We start from the raw sequence: 17,636 nt of genomic DNA, 5'->3' as shown, positions 1-17,636 counted from the left end.
GAAAGGGCCACAAGAGAGGGGCACGCCCTCCCCTTGCCCAAACCGAATTGGACTCGGGGAGGGGGAGGCCTCCCCTCTTTCCTTTCCCCCCTCTCTTCCTTCCCTTTCCATCCGGTGGAAAAAAGGAAAGGGGAGGAGGGGGCGAATCCTACTTGGACTAGGAGTCCAAGTAGGACTCCCCCCTTGGTGCGCCCAACCTGACCGGCCTCCTCTCTCCCTCCCTTCTTTACATACGTGGCCAGGGGGCACCCTAATATCACAACAGACAATCTCTTAGCCGTGTGCGGTGCCCCCCCTCCACAGTTACACACCTCGGTCATATCGTCGTAGTACTTAGGTGAAGCCCTGCGTGGGTAACTTCATCATCACCGTCGCCACACCGTCGTGCTAACGGAACTCTCCCTCGGGCTCAACTGGATCAAGAGTTCGAGGGACATCATGAAGCTGAACGTGTGCTGAATGCGGAGGTGTCGTACGTTCGGTGCTTGGATCGGTTGGATTGCGAAGACGTTCGACTACATCAACCGCGTTACTAAACGCTTCTGTTTTCGGTCTATGAGGGTACGTGGACACAATCTCTCCTCTCGTTGCTATGCATCTCCTAGATAGATCTTGCGTGATCGTAGGCAATTTTTTTAAAATACTGCATTTCCCAACAGGTTTCTCGACCGGCGAACTTCGTTAATGGAGGTATACAGATAGACGGTGCACTGAACGGGCGTGATAGATATGCGCCCCGTCCAGTAACGTTTCTCCTGCATTGAACAACCGCGGAAATTGGAGACGCATCATGGGCAACATCTCGGCGGACGCGCCGCTTAGATGGCACATGCAGTAAGAGGTTGTGTCCTCTCTACATTAGCATGAATGCAGACAGTCGGCGCCGGGCAAGAAGGTACGTGGGCGAGGGAGAATAATTTCGGATGGGCCAGAGTGGTTAGAAGTGGACGCAGGTGCTATCCAAACACCCGCAAAGCTCACGTTTGTCTCCGATTTGCATGAGAAGTTACATTCGGACCGCTCTGCTGACCGATCCAGGACCATGTTAGATGACACAACATGTCTGAACCGTGCAGTCCGGACGGTTGCAGGCTGTTTACATTTTAGTAATATTTAATATGGAAAAAGACAGACATGTTCCTCGGCGAGCCCACCTGTCAATATTGAAATGAACCGCGCACCTACTCTCTTCTCCTCCGCGTCCACCGCCTTCAAGAAGCAGCACCTCATCTCCTCGCACCCGCAGAGATAGCCGAGAGAGACAGGGTCCGCAAAGCAGGCACCGCCCGGCAAAGGCAAAAAAGAGCCACCCACCCATCATCCCCTTCCTCGTGCGCTGCTGCCTCTTGCTTCTTTCTTCTTCGTGTGGTAGAGTACCAAGCTCAAGCTAGATAGATATCCATGGTTTTTCTCTCCTTGCTTGCCGATTGCTGCAGGCTGTAAGTAGACATAGGTGTACGTAGTATAGGAGCTAAGATAGGCAGCGGGAGGGAGAGGAAGATGAAGCTCCATCTCCTGGTGAAGGTCCTGTTCGGGCCCGTGCCGGTCTACTTCTCGGCGCTGGCCATCCTCATCCTGCTGACCAACGCGCAGTACTTCGGGCTCGGCGGCGTCGGCGTGCCGCGCGCCACCAAGCTGGCGTCGTCCACGCCGGTGGTGAGCGTGATGAAGTACTGCGACATCTTCCGCGGCGAGTGGGTGCCCGACGCGGAGGCGCCCTACTACACCCACAAGACGTGCGGCATGATCCAGGAGCACCAGAACTGCCTCAAGTACGGCCGCCCCGACCTCGGCTTCCTCAAGTGGCGGTGGAGGCCGTCCGGCTGCGAGCTGCCGCGCTTCGACCCCGTCCAGTTCCTGCAGTTCGTCCGCCACAAGTCTCTGGCCTTCGTCGGGGACTCCCTGGCTCGCAATCATATGCAGTCCCTGCTCTGCCTCCTCTCACAGGTACCGTACATTTTCCTCGCCTGCCATGTTTGCGCACTGGATTGAGCTTTGAGGCTTTGAGGCTGAACAAATGGATTGCAGGTGGCGTATCCCAAGGACATCTCGGCGAACCCGACGGACCAGAACAAGGTGTACCACTACCGGGCGTACAACTTCACCATCAACATGTTCTGGTCGCCGTTCCTGGTGCGGGCGCGGGAGCCCGACCACGACGACCCGGCGCACACGGGGCACTACAGCCTGTACCTGGACGAGCCGGACGACAAGTGGGTGTCGCAGGTGCCCCGGTTCGACTACGTGCTGGTGTCGGCGGCCAACTGGTTCTCCCGCCCCTCGCTCTTCTACGAGAAGCGGCGGCTCATCGGGTGCAGCTTCTGCAGCCGGCAGTACGGCGTGCCGGACCTGACGCTCTACTACTCGCAGCGCAAGGCGTGGCGGGTGTCGCTGCAGGCGATCAACGCCCTGGAGGCCAAGGTGAAGGGGCGGGTGATGGTGCGGATGCTGTCGCCCATGTCGCACTTCGAGAACGGGACCTGGGACCAGGGCGGCAACTGCAAGCGGACGGAGCCGGTCCGGAGCAACCAGACGGTGATGGAGGGCCGCGACCTGCACTTCTACACGGCGCAGATGGAGGAGTACCGCGCCGCGGAGAAGGCCGCGCGGGCCAAGGGGCTGCGGCTGATGCTCATGGACGCCACGGCCGCCATGCTGATGCGGCCCGACGGCCACCCCAGCCGCTACGGCCACTGGCCCAACGAGAAGGTGCAGCTCTACAACGACTGCATCCATTGGTGCCTGCCCGGCCCCATCGACATCTGGAACGACCTCTTGTTCCAGATGATGCTCGTCTAGCCCAGTCCCCGTTCCCGTTCTCATCCATCGGCGACGGTGGGCACACAGATCTGATCAAAGGATATGCTCCAAGCCAATTTTGATAATGAATTGTTTCACCTCATCTCATCTCATTCTTCCCTACTACTACCGGTCGATCCGCTTTCCATGCCTTTGATTGATGGGTGTGGTGGTGGTAACTACTATTGACGACGCCAACCTTTGTGTCGGTCGTCACGGAAAGAGTGAGCAAAAGAAGCTCCTCTCCCCTTTTCTTCGATTGAAAAAAACACTAAGTCATCTTGGATTGTGACGAAAGTTGCGGTTTGCACCTCGTATTGGATTCCATTCGCAAGCAAGCTACGGGCTCCAAAGTAAAGGCGCGTAACTTCCCTGGGGCCGTGCGGTGCGGTGGCTCTGAGTTCTGACCGTCACCGTCTGCGTCTGCGTATGGATGGATCGCACTGATGGCGCCCGGGACAGAGTCCAGCTGCACACCGGAAAGCAGAGGCGGTGCACTGCACGCTTGTCGGAGGTGGGGGCCTCTCTCGCCGCGCTTTTTTCGGTGAATTTGTGTTGGTCGGTGTGCGCCAGCCCATGGCTTTCAACCTCTGCACGCTGCATCCACGGAGTACGTTCCGGAACCTATATGGCTGGCCGGCTGGAAGCAAGTTAGTGCTGCTACTAGTACTAGGACTCGAGGGCGGTGGCACGCTCCGTCACGAGCTACAGGAGCAGAGTGAAGTCTGTTTAAAACCTTGAAGTTGTATTGATGGTCGAGATCAAACCCTGAACTTCAAATCCCTGAAATCAGCACCTTATATTTACTAATTCCGATCTATTTCAACCCTATATCTGTTTGCCACACTACCAAGAGAAACGCGTGCGTACGGCCGGCTCCGTTCATTCGGTTTCGGGGTAAAGGCGCGCGCACGACAGCCACTTGTTCACGACGGTAGGGTGGGTGGCGCACGACTAGGTAGCAGGTAGTAGTAGGATCATCACCACAGCCACGACTCCATGATAGGCGCGGCTACGTCACCGTAGCGGACATTTTGATCCTAAAGGCCAACTTCAACGCGGCGACACATTCTTTTTTGTGTACGCGGCAACGCAACTGGACATCCGTCCATTTTACCCATTTTCAATTTAAATTTGGGCTGGGTTTGCATCCGCGCACACGTCCAAACGTCCTTCCCTTGTCCTCCTCTGGTCAGCCTATCTAGTACAAACAGGCGCCGTTCTCTTCACTCCCACAAAACCCTTCCGCCCTCGCGCCATGGCCGACGCGTCTAAACCCGCCGCCTCCTCCTTCCCGGATGAGATGCATCAATTATGATCGAGACGTGATTGTTTCGTATGTCCACATGTCTGCCAATATGAACTACGGCCAAGATGAGGAACTATGGCCGAGAGGCATTTTTTGTATGCTGGCGTGTATGTCGGTTGCTGGTGATGAAGCTGTGTACCTAGGATAGGGTCATGGACCTGTCCAAACTGACCTATCCAAGGACATCTCCAGAAGAAATCATCTTTCAATCGACTTGAAGGCGTCTCACTCGACGGACTTGAAGATACTCGACCAAGAAGCAATCACTCGACCAAGACCAAGCCACTCGACGGTTAGGTGGCCTAAAGGCACTCCGCATGCTAACGGTCGGTTATTAAGTAGCTTTTATGGTCATCATAGCACTTTATTACTAGCGTTACCAGTAACGCCCTGCCTTAATGTACATTGAACCCTTTGTAACGTGGGCCGCCTTGGGTCCTGGCGCACTCTATATAAGCCACCCCCTCCTCCGAGACAAGGGTTCGCACCCCTGTAATTCATACTCTCATAATTCAGTCGACCGCCTCCGGGCTCCGATACGTAGGGCTATTACTTCCTCCGAGAAGGGTCTGAACTCGTAAACCTTGCGTTCTTACAACTCCTCCATAGCTAAGATCTTGCCTCTCCATACTTACCCCCCTACACTACTGTCAGACTTGGAACCACGACAGTTGGCGCCCACCGTGGGGCAGGTGTTTTAGCGTTTGTTGGAGGAGTTGCGACCTTTTCTGACCCGAATCATCATGGTTTTCGGCGGAGTTTTGGTGGAGGGCCGCGAGATCCGTCTCGGTGCGCTCACGTTCATCGTCGACGACTCTGCTTGGCTCCAGGAGGCTCCGCTCGACGTGGACGCACTCCCTGTTCGCGGGGCAACGCACTTTAGCGCGTGCATCCGCGACGTTCTCCTGCGGAAACCGTCGACCCCCTACTGTTGGGGAACGTTGCAGAAAACAAAAATTTTCCTACAGTTTCACCAAGATCCATCTATGAGTTCATCTAGCAACGAGTGATTGGATTGCATCTACATACCTTTGTAGATCACGCGCGGAAGCGTTCAAAGAACGGGGATGAGGAAGGCGTACTCGACGTGATCCAAATCACCGGAGATCCTAGCGCCGAACGGACGGCACCTCCGCGTTCAACACACGTACGGTCAGCGTAACATCTCCTTCTTCTTGATCTAGCAAGGAGAAAGGAGAGGTTGAGGAAGATGGCTCCAGCAGCAGCACGATGGCGTAGTGATGATGGAGCTGCAGTACTCCGGCAGGGCTTCGCCAAGCACTATGGAGGAGGAGGAGGTGTTGGAGAGGGAGAGGGAGGCACCAAAGGCCCCGGTAAGAAGTCCTCCATCTCCCCACTATATATAGGAGGGCCAAGGGGGGGGGGGCGGCCCTAGGAGATCTAATCTCCTAGGGTGGTGCGGCCAAGGGGAGGAATCCCTCCTCCCCAAGGCACCTAGGAGGTGCCTTCCCCTCCTAGGACTCTTCCTCCTTGAAACCCTAGGCGCATGGGCCTCTTAGGGCTGGTGCCCTTGGCCCATGTAGGCCAAGGCGCACCCCCTAAAGCCCATGTGGCCCCCCGGGACAGGTGGCCCCACCCGGTGGACCCCCGGGACCCTTCCGGTGGTCCCGGTACAATACTGATGACCTCGAAACTTGTCCCGATGGCCGAAACAGGACTTCCCATATATAAATCTTTACCTCCGGACCATTCCGGAACTTCTCGTGACGTCCGGGATCTCATCCGGGACTCCGAACAACATTCGGGTTACTGCATATACATATCCCTACAACCCTAGCGTCACCCGAACCTTAAGTGTGTAGACCCTACGGGTTCGGGAGACATGTAGACATGACCGAGATCGCTCTCTCGGTCAATAACCAACAGCGGGATCTGGATACCCATGTTGGCTCCCACATGCTCCTCGATGATCTCATCGGATGAACCACGATGTCGAGGATTCAAGCAACCCCGTATACAATTCCCTTTGTCAATCGGTATGTTACTTGCCCGAGATTCGATCGTCGGTATCCCAATACCTCGTTCAATCTCGTTACCGGCAAGTCACTTTACTCGTACCGTAATGCATGATCCCGTGACCAGACACTTGGTCACTTTGAGCTCATTATGATGATGCATTACCGAGTGGGCCCAGTGATACCTCTCCGTCATACGGAGTGACAAATCCCAGTCTTGATCCGTGTCAACCCAACAGACACTTTCGGAGATACCCGTAGTATACCTTTATAGTCACCCAGTTACGTTGTGACGTTTGGCACACCCAAAGCACTCCTACGGTATCCGGGAGTTACACGATCTCATGGTCTAAGGAAAAGATACTTGACATTGGAAAACTCTAGCAAACGAACTATACGATCTTATGCTATGTTTAGGATTGGGTCTTGTCCATCACATCATTCTCCTAATGATGTGATCTCGTTATCAATGACATCCAATGTCCATAGTCAGGAAACCATGACTATCTGTTGATCAACGAGCTAGTCAACTAGAGGCTTACTAGGGACATGTTGTGTCTATTATTCACACATGTATTACGATTTCCGGATAATACAATTATAGCATGAATAGACAATTATCATGAACAAGGAAATATAATAATAATCTTTTATTATTGCCTCTAGGGCATATTTCCAACAGTCTCCCACTTGCACTAGAGTCAATAATCTAGTTACATTGTGATGAATCGAACACCCATGGAATTCTGGTGTTGATCATGTTTTGCTCTAGGGAGAGGTTTAGTCAACGGATCTGCTACATTCAGGTCCGTGTGCACTTTACAAATATCTATGTCTCCATCTTGAACATTTTCACGAATGGAGTTGAAGCGACGCTTGATGTGCCTTGTCTTCTTGTGAAACCTGGGCTCCTTGGCAAGAGCAATAGCTCCAGTGTTGTCACAGAAGAGCTTGATCGGCCCCGACGCATTGGGTATGACTCCTAGGTCGGTGATGAACTCCTTCACCCAATTGCTTCATGTGCTGCCTCCGAGGCTGCCATGTACTCCGCTTCACATGTAGATCCCGCCACGACGCTCTGCTTGCAACTGCACCAGCTTACTGCCCCACCATTCAAAATATACACGTATCCGGTTTGTGACTTAGAGTCATCCAGATCTATGTCGAAGCTAGCGTCGACGTAACCCTTTACGACGAGCTCTTCGTCACCTCCATAAACGAGAAACATTTCCTTAGTCCTTTTCAGGTACTTCAGGATATTCTTGACCGCTGTCCAGTGTTCCTTGCCGGGATTACTTTGGTACCTTCCTACCAAACTTACGGCAAGGTTTACATCAGGTCTGGTACACAGCATGGCATACATAATAGAACCTATGGCTGAGGCATAGGGGATGACACTCATCTCTTCTATATCTTCTGCCGTGGTCGGACATTGAGCCGAGCTCAATTTCACACCTTGTAACACAGGCAAGAACCCCTTCTTAGACTGATCCATATTGAACTTCTTCAATATCTTATCAAGGTATGTGCTTTGTGAAAGACCTATGAGGCGTCTTGATCTATCTCTATAGATCTTGATGCCTAATATATAAGACAGCTTCTCCAAGGTCCTTCATTGAAAAACTTTATTCAAGTAGGCCTTAATGCTGTCCAAGAGTTCTATATCATTTCCCATCAAAAGTATGTCATCTACATATAATATGAGAAATGCTACAGAGCTCCCTCACTTTCTTGTAAACACAGGCTTCTCCATAAGTCTGCGTAAACCCAAACAGCTTTGATCATCTCATCAAAGCGAATGTTCCAACTCCGAGATGCTTGCACCAGCCCATAAATCGAGCGTTGGAGCTTGCACACCTTGTCAGCATTCTTAGGATCGACAAAACCTTCCGGCTGCATCATATACAATTCTTCCTTAAGGAAATCCATTAAGGAATACCGTTTTGACGTCCATTTGCCATATCTCATAATCATAGAATGCGGCAATTGCTAACATGATTCGGACGGACTTTAGCTTCGCTACCGGTGAGAAAGTCTCATCGTAGTCAACCCCCTTGAACTTGTCGATAAACCCTTAGCGACAAGCCGAGCTTTATAGATGGTCACATTACCATCCGCGTCTGTCTTCTTCTTAAAGATCCATTTATTTTCTATGGCTCGCCGCTCAACGGCAAGTCAGTCAAAGTCCATACTTCGTTTTCATACATGGATCCTATCTCGGATTTCATGGCTTCTAGCCATTTGTCGGAATCCGGGCCCGCCATCGCTTCTTCATAGTTCGAAGGTTCACCGTTGTCTAACAACATGATTTCCAAGACAGGGTTGCCGTACCACTCTGGTGCGGAACGTGTCCTTGTGGACCTTCGAATTTCAGTAGGAGCTTGATCAGAAGTATCTTGATCATCATCATTAACTTCCTCTCTAGTCGGTGCAGGCACCTCAGGAACATTTTCTTGAGTTGCGCCATTTTCCGGTTCAAGAGGTAATACTTCATCAAGTTCTACTTTCCTCCCACTTACTTCTTTCGAGAGAAACTCTTTCTCTAGAAAGGATCCATTCTTGGCAACAAAGATCTTGCCTTCGGATCTGAGGTAGAAGGTATACCCAATAGTTTCTTTAGGGTATCCTATGAAGACGCATTTTTCCGACTTGGGTTCGAGCTTTTCAGGTTGAAGTTTCTTGACATAAGCATCGCATCCCCAAACTTTTAGAACGACAGCTTAGGTTTCTTACCAAACCATAATTCAAACGGTGTCGTCTCAACGGATTTCGACGGAGCCCTATTTAAAGTGAATGCGGCAGTCTCTAAAGCATAGCCCCAAAAAGATAGCGGTAAATCGGCAAGAGACATCATAGATCGCACCATATCTAATAGAGTGCGATTACGACGTTCGGACACACCATTACGCTGAGGTGTTCCAGGCGGCGTGAGTTGTGAAACTATTCCACATTTTCTTAAGTGTGTGCCAAACTCGTGACTCAAGTATTCTCCTCCACGATCTGATCGCAAGAACTTGATTTTCCTGTCACGTTGATTCTCAACCTCAACTCTGAATTCCTTAAACTTTTCAAGGTCTCAGACTTGTGTTTCATTAAGTAGACATAGCCATATCTACCTAAAAGTCATCCAGTGAGGGTGAGAACATAACGATAGCCACTGCGAGCCTCAAGACTCATTGGACGCACACAATTCAGTATGTATGATTTCCAATAAGTTGGTTGCTCGCTCCATTGTTCCTGAGAACCGGAAGTCTTGGTCATTTTACCATGAGGCATGGTTCGCACGGTGTCAAAATGATTCATAATCAAGAGACTCTAAAGTCCATCAGCATGGAGCTTCTTCATGCGTTTGACACCTATGTGACCAAGGCGGCAGTGCCACAAGTATGTGGGACTATCATTATCAATCTTACATCTTTTGGTATTCACACTATGAATATGTGTAGCATTACGCTCGAGATTCATTAAGAATAAACCATTCACCATCGGAGCATGACCATAAAACATATCTCTCATATAAATAGAACAACCATTATTCTCGGATTTAAATGAGTAGCCATCTCGTATTAAACGAGATCCTGATACAATGTTCATGCTCAAACTTGGCACTAAATAACAATTATTGAGGTTCAAAACTAATCCCGTAGGTAAATGTAGAGGTAGCGTGCCGACGGCGATCACATCGACCTTGGAACCATTCCCGACGCGCATCGTCACCTCGTCCTTCGCCAGTCTCCGCTTATTCCGCAGCTCCTGCTTTGAGTTACAAATGTGAGCAACTGCACCGGTATCAAATACCCAGGAGCTACTACGAGTACTGGTAAGGTACACATCAATTACATGTATATCACATATACCTTTTGTTTTGCCGGCCTTCTTGTCCGCTAAGTATTTGGGGCAGTTCCGCTTCCAGTGACCACTTTCCTTGCAATAAAAGCACTCAGTCTCGGGCTTGGGTCCATTCTTTGGCTTCTTCCCGGCAGCTTGCTTGCCGGGCGCGGCAACTCCCTTGCCGTCCTTCTTGAAGGTTTTCTTACCCTTGCCTTTCTTGAACTTAGTGGTTTTATTCACCATCAACACTTGATGTTCCTTTTTGACTTCTACCTCTGCTGATTTCAGCATTGCAAATACTTCAGGAATGGTCTTTTCCATCCCCTGCATATTGAAGTTCATCACAAAGCTCTTGTAGCTCGGTGGAAGCGACTGAAGGATTCTGTCAATGACCGCGTCATCCGGGAGATTAACTCCCAGCTGAGTCAAGCGGTTATGCAACCCAGACATAGTTGAGTATGTGCTCACTGACAGAACTATTTTCCTCCATCTTACAGCTGAAGAACTTGTCGGAGACTTCATATCTCTCGACCCGGGCATGAGCTTGGAAAACCATTTTCAGCTCTTCGAACATCTCATATGCTCCGTGTCTCTCAAAACGCTTTTGGAGCCCCGGCTCTAAGCTGTAAAGCATGCCGCACTGAACGAGGGAGTAGTCATCGGTCCGTGCCTGCCAAGCGTTCATAACGTCTTGTTCTGCAGGGAGAACGTGCGTCACCTAGCGGTGCTTGTAGGACATAATCTTTCTTGGCAGCTATGAGGATGATCCTCAGGTTCCGGACCCAGTCCGTATAGTTGCTGCCATCGTCTTTCAGCTTGGTTTTCTCTAGGAACGCGTTGAAGTTGAGGACTACGTTGGCCATTTGATCTACAAGACATATTGTAAATATTTTAGACTAAGTTCATGATAATTAAGTTCATCTAATCAAATTATTCAATGAACTCCCACTTAGATAGACATCCCTCCTGTCATCTAAGTATAACATGATCCGAGTTAACTAGGCCGTGTCCGATCATCACGTGAGACGGACTAGTCACACGTCGGTGAACATCTTCATGTTGATCGTATCTTCTATACGACTCATGCTCGACCTTTCGGTCTTCTGTGTTCCGAGGCCATGTCTGTACATGCTAGGCTCGTCAAGTCAACCTAAGTGTTTTGCATGTGTAAATCTGTCTTACACCCGTTGTATGTGAACGTTAGAATCTATCACACCCGATCATCACGTGGTGCTTCGAAACAACGAACTGTCGCAACGGTGCACAGTTAGGGGGAACACTTTCTTGAAATTATTATGAGGGATCATCTTATTTACTACCGTCGTTCTAAGTAAACAAGATGCAAAAACATGATAAACATCACATGCAATCAATAATAATAGTGACATGATATGGCCAATATCATATAGCTCCTTTGATCTCCATCTTGGGCTCCATGATCATCTTGTCACCGGCATGACACCATGATCTCCATCATCGTGTCTCCATGAAGTTGCTCGCCAACTATTACTTCTACTACTATGGCTAAACGCGTTTAGCAATAAAGTAAAGTAATTTACATGGTGTTTCTCAATGACACGCAGGTCATACAAAAAATAAAGACAACTCCTATGGCTCCTACCGGTTGTCATACTCATCGACATGCAAGTCGTGATTCCTATTACAATAGCATGAACAATCTCATACATCACATATATATCATTCATCATTCATCACAACTTTGGCCATATCATATCACAAAGCACTTGCTGCAAAAACAAGTTAGACGTCCTCTAATTGTTGTTGCAAGTTTTACGTGGCTGAAGTAGGGTTCTAGCAAGAACGTTTTCTTACCTACGTGAAGCCACAACGTGATTTGTCAACTTCTATTTACCTTCATAAGGACCCTTTTTCATCGAATCCGCTCCAACTAAGGAGACAGACACCCCAGCCACCTTATGCAACTTGTGCATGTTAGTCGGTGGAACCGGTCTCACGTAAGCGTACGTGTAAGGTTGGTCCGGGCCGCTTCATCCCACAATACCTTGAAGCAAAATAAGACTAGTAGCGGCAAGAAAGTTGACAACATCAACGCCCCAACAAATTGTGTTCTACTCGTGCAAAGAGAACTACGCATAAACCTAGCTCATGATGCCACTGTTGGGGAACGTTGCAGAAAACAAAAAATTTCCTACGGTTTCACCAAGATCCATCTATGAGTTCATCTAGCAACGAGTGAGGATTGCATCTACATACCTTTGTAGATCACGCGCGGAAGCGTTCAAAGAACGGGGATGAGGAAGGCGTACTCGACGTGATCCAAATCACCGGAGATCCTAGCGCCGAACGGACGGCACCTCCGCGTTCAACACACGTACGGTCAGCGTAACGTCTCCTTCTTCTTGATCCAGCAAGGGGGAAGGAGAGGTTGAGGAAGATGGCTCCAGCAGCAGCACGACGGCGTGGTGTGATGGAGCTGCAGTACTCCGGCAGGGCTTCGCCAAGCACTATGGAGGAGGAGGAGGTGTTGGAGAGGGAGAGGGAGGCACCAAAGGGGTAAGAAGTCCTCCATCTCCCCACTATATATAGGAGGGCCAAGGGGGGGGGCCGGCCCTAGGAGATCTAATCTCCTAGGGTGGTGCGGCCAAGGGGAGGAATCCCTCCTCCCCAAGGCACCTAGGAGGTGCCTTCCCCTCCTAGGACTCTTCCTCCTTGAAACCCTAGGCGCATGGGCCTCTTGGGGCTGGTGCCCTTGGCCCATGTAGGCCAAGGCGCACCCCCTACAGCCCATGTGCCCCCGGGACAGGTGGCCCCACCCTGTGGACCCCCGGGACCCTTCCGGTGGTCCCGGTACAATACCGATAACCCCGAAACTTGTCCCGATGCCGAAATAGACTTCCTATATAAATCTTTACCTCCGGACCATTCCGGAACTTCTCGTGACGTCCGGGATCTCATCCGGGACTCCGAACAACATTCGGGTTACTGCATATACATATCCCTACAACCCTAGCGTCACCGAACCTTAAGTGTGTAGACCCTACGGGTTCGGGAGACATGTAGACATGACCGAGATGCTCTCCGGTCAATAACCAACAGCGGGATCTGGATACCCATGTTGGCTCCCACATGCTCCTCGATGATCTCATCGGATGAACCACGATGTCGAGGATTCAAGCAACCCGTATACAATTCCCTTTGTCAATCGGTATGTTACTTTGCCCAGATTCGATCGTTCGGTATCCCAATACCTCGTTCAATCTCGTTACCGGCAAGTCACTTTACTCGTACCGTAATGCATGATCCCGTGACCAGACACTTGGTCACTTTGAGCTCATTATGATGATGCATTACCGAGTGGGCCCAGTGATACCTCTCCGTCATACGGAGTGACAAATCCCAGTCTTGATCCGTGTCAACCCAACAGACACTTTCGGAGATACCCGTAGTATACCTTTATAGTCACCCAGTTACGTTGTGACGTTTGGCATACCCAAAGCACTCCTACGGTATCCGGGAGTTACACGATCTCATGGTCTAAGGAAAAGATACTTGACATTGGAAAACTCTAGCAAACGAACTATACGATCTTATGCTATGTTTAGGATTGGGTCTTGTCCATCACATCATTCTCCTAATGATGTGATCTCGTTATCAATGACATCCAATGTTCATAGTCAGGAAACCATGACTATCTGTTGATCAACGAGCTAGTCAACTAGAGGCTTACTAGGGACATGTTGGTGTCTATTATTCACACATGTATTACGATTTCCGGATAATACAATTATAGCATGAATAAAGACAATTATCATGAACAAGGAAATATAATAATAATGCTTTTATTATTGCCTCTAGGGCATATTTCCAACACCTACCGGCCGGCTCCTGTGTTGTCCTTCCTCCCCGTTTCCCGCCGGCGCAAGCGCTCCGGTCGGTCGAGACCTCAGCGGTGGGTGAGACACGCGGTGGCACGTCAGTCGGTCACCCCTCAAGTCGTGGTGATCGAGCCCGACGAATACCTCTATGGCCTGTTCGACCTGTCGACTGGCTCCGCAGAGACCGCATCCGAGTGCGACAGCAGCGATCCGACGGCAGAGGTTCTGATGGTCGATGGACCGCCCAGTCCTCCCGGTTTCCCCCGCACCGACGCAGGTGTGGGTGGTGGCGACCCGTCGCGTCCCCATGAGGAGTATCTTCCCGAGCCTCTCACGTCGCTGCAGAGAGAAGAACTTCGCCGCCGGAACGTGGATGCACCGCACACTCCTATCATTGGAGAAACCCCCGAGGCTCGCGGCTTGGAAGACGTGCGCCTGGCAAACTTGGCCGAGCGCACTCGACTGGAGAACCTCCAGCGCGCACTCGACAAGCATGCGCGACAACGGGTTCCCGAATCCAGTCGACGTCAGCTCTTCCCGCCCCCACAGGTATATCGAACTCCGATTCAGAATTTAGCAGCTGCGGCCCGTATTGCAGAGTCGATTCAGCCTTCCCAGTCGGAGGCTGGCAGAGGCTTGCTGCAGATCCGAGCGTTACTCCGGGCAGCAGGAGACCAGAATTCCGCTGTTTCTCAGTCGCGGAACAGGATTCACAGTAGATCCATTGCCGCGGACACAGTCCAGTCGGCTCACAGCCCGAGATCGCCCCCGAGGCGTGAGGGACGTGGAGACCGGCGTGACCAGTATGGGAACCATGAGCAGTATGATCACCGAGTCGATCGTGACGGTCGACGTCGAGCGCCCACGCCTCCCCCGAGGAGCGGGTCGTATGTGCCTCGCCAGCAGGATGACAGGCGCCCTCATAGTGGTGGGCGAAGGATTCCAGTCGACCCCAGAGGGCCAGGCTTTGATGCGAGATCCATTCTCGTCCAAGGTTTGGTCGACAGGAATAGGGCTCACCGAGAAGGTCACGACAGAGATGCACCTACCAGCAGCAGAGTACATGTTTCGGGGCCAGAGTGCTTTAGTAGAGCCATCAGGGCCGCTGTGATTCCTCCCAACTTCAGATTGGTGACTGGAGTCAGTAAGTTCACTGGCGAGTCCAAGCCCGATACTTGGCTTGAGGACTACTGATTGGCCATCTAGATTGGCGGCGGCAATGATGAAGTGGCCATGAAGCACCTGCCTCTCATGTTGGAGGGCTCGGCCAGAGCGTGGCTGAACCAGTTAGCCCCTAGCAGCATTTACACTTGGGAAGATCTCTCCCGAGTGTTCGTCACCACATTTGAAGGCACATGCAAGCGACCGGCAGGGCTGACGGAACTGCGGTCTTGCGTGCAGAAGCCGAATGAAACTTTGAGGGATTACATCCAGAGGTGGATCACGTTACATCACTCGGTGGAGAATGTACCTGACCACCAAGCAGTTTGTGCCTTCAAGGAAGGCGTCAAGCACAGAGAACTGAATTTGAAATTCGGTCGAACCGGAGATATGTCCTTGAATCGGATGATGGAGATTGCCACCAAGTACGCTAATGGTGAAGCTGAGGATCGACTCAGGAGTGGCAAGCTCAAGTCAATCTCCCAAGAAACCGGAGGAAATTCCAATCGGAAACAGAAGCGGAAAGCCGAGCCAGCGGCTCCCGGGGAAGCCTTGGCTTTAACCCAAGGAAAGTTTAAAGGGAAACCTAAAGGACCTTGGAACCCCAAAAAGGTTAAAGACCAGGACGGAAATGATGTTTTGGACTTACCATGTCTCGTCCACACAAAGAAAGATGAAGAGGGTAATTTCATTTACCCGAAACATACCACTCGACAGTGTCGACTCTTGATCCAGCAGTTCCAGGGCAAGCAGCCCAAAGGTAAGGAAAAGGAGTCAGACAAGGTTGAGGACAAGGAAGATAGTGACGACGGATACCCTCAGGTCAATTCCACTCTGATGATTTTTGCCGATGTTGAAAGCAGAAGTCGACTGAAAGTTATTAACCGAGAGGTGAATATGGTCGCTCCGGCGACACCTAGTTACCTGAAATGGTCTCAGACTGCCATAACATTCGACCAATCCGACCACCCAACGCACATCGCCACCCCTGGGAGGCAAGCTTTGGTGGTCGACCCAGTTGTTGAAGGCACTCGACTGACCAAAGTCCTGATGGATGGTGGCAGTGGTTTGAACATATTGTATGCTGAGACGTTAAAAGGGATGGGCATTCCCATGTCCAGACTCAGTGCCAGCAACATGAGTTTCCATGGAGTCATTCCTGGGAAGAAGGCTGAATCACTCAGCCAGATTGCTCTTGATGTGGTTTTCGGTGATTCCAAAAATTACCACAAAGAAAAATTGACATTTGAAGTTGTAGACTTCTAGAGTGCCTACCACGCTATTTTGGGGAGGCCGGCTTATGCACGCTTCATGGCCCGACCATGTTACGTGTATCTCAAATTGAATATGCCTGGCCCCAAAGGTGTGATCACTATTACAGGCAATCGGAAGAAAGCGGAAGAATGTTTTCAGAAAGGTTCGAAGATCACTGATGCTCAGATGGCAGTGGTGGAGTTGTAGGAATACCAGAAGACTGCAGACCCGAGTGATTTGTTGCGAGCCAAGAAGCCCGCTACAGAGTCAGCTTTTCAGTCGACTGGCGATACGAAGACAGCTCACATCCACTCGACCGACCCCAGCGCTGCTCCAACTCATATCTCGACAACACTCGACTCCAAATAGGAAAAAGCGCTCATCCAGTTCCTCCGTGAGAACTGGGACATCTTCGCATGGAAGCCTTCTGACATGTCGGGTGTTCCCAGGGGGCTAGCTGAGCACCGCCTACGAGTCGACTGAAAAGTGAAAGCTGTCAAAGAACATCTCCGACGGTCCGCCGTCCAGAAGAGAAAGGCCATTGGTGAAGAGGTGGCTCGGCTCTTAGCAGCAGAGTTCATCCAAGAAATCTACCACTCCGAGTGGCTCGCCAATGTTGTCATGGTCCCCAAGAAGGACAAGTCACTTCGCATGTGCATTGACTTTAAACATATCAATCGGGCCTGCCCGAAAGACCATTTTCCTCTCCCCCGCATCGACCAGATAGTCGACTCGACTGCGGGATGTGAGCGACTGTCTTTTTTAGACGCCTATTCCGGGTACCATCAGATCCGTCTGTATGGGCCTGACGAGATCAAAACAACTTTCATCACTCCATTCGAGTGCTTCTGTTATGTTACCATGCCATTCGGCCTCAAGAATGCCGGAGCCACATTCATGAGGATGATTCAGAAGTGTTTGCTCACCCAAATCAGTCGGAATGTGGAGGCGTACATGGATGATATTGTGGTCAAGTCACGGAAGGGTTCCGACCTGCTGACTGACCTTGCTGAAACCTTTGCCAACCTCAGAAGGTTTGATATCAAGCTTAATCCATCAAAATGCACATTCGGGGTTCCTGGCGGAAAGTTACTCAGTTTTCTCATTTCCGAACGGGGAATCGATGCCAATCCAGAAAAAGTCGGTACTATACTCCGAATGAAAAGTCCTGTGCGAGTGCATGATGTGCAGAAGCTTACTGGTTGCTTGGCCGCCCTAAGTCGATTCATATCTCGTCTCGGTGAAAAGGCATTGCCTCTTTACCGATTGATGAAGAAGTCTGACAAGTTTGAGTGGACTCCTGAAGCTGACGCAGCGTTCGCAGAGCTCAAAGCTCTGCTCTCCACCCAGCCGGTGCTTGCTGCCCCAATCAGCAAGGAGCCTTTGCTGCTTTATATTGCAGCCACAGGACAAGTCGTCAGTACGGTACTTACGGTCGAGCGGGAAGAA

At 50.9% G+C, this 17,636-nt stretch overlaps 1 protein-coding gene across 1 annotated transcript; it reads left to right on the top strand.

Moving 5' to 3' along the window:
• Positions 1-1,213: 1,213 nt before the first annotated feature.
• LOC125544291 (protein trichome birefringence-like 21) lies at positions 1,214-2,902 on the top strand. Its single transcript, XM_048707917.1, has 2 exons — positions 1,214-1,947; positions 2,029-2,902. The coding sequence occupies exons 1-2, from the start codon at positions 1,501-1,503 to the stop codon at positions 2,797-2,799; spliced, it is 1,218 nt and encodes a 405-aa protein (XP_048563874.1). The 5' UTR covers positions 1,214-1,500; the 3' UTR covers positions 2,800-2,902.
• The last annotated feature ends 14,734 nt before the right edge of the window (positions 2,903-17,636 follow it).

The sequence above is a fragment of the Triticum urartu genome, chromosome 3 (assembly GCF_003073215.2).
Source record: "Triticum urartu cultivar G1812 chromosome 3, Tu2.1, whole genome shotgun sequence".
In the NCBI taxonomy this organism is placed as follows: Eukaryota; Viridiplantae; Streptophyta; class Magnoliopsida; order Poales; family Poaceae; genus Triticum; species Triticum urartu.
This window is presented reverse-complemented; position numbering and strand designations above follow the sequence as displayed.

What these genes read in the sequence shown, in the direction of transcription:
- LOC125544291 (XM_048707917.1), top strand. Translation starts at nt 1,501, where the DNA reads ATGAAGCTCCATCTCCTGGTGAAGGTCCTGTTCGGGCCCGTGCCGGTC. An exon ending in TGCTCTGCCTCCTCTCACAG is followed by an intron (nt 1,948 to 2,028) that starts GTACCGTACATT and finishes AATGGATTGCAG; the next exon opens with GTGGCGTATCCCAAGGACAT.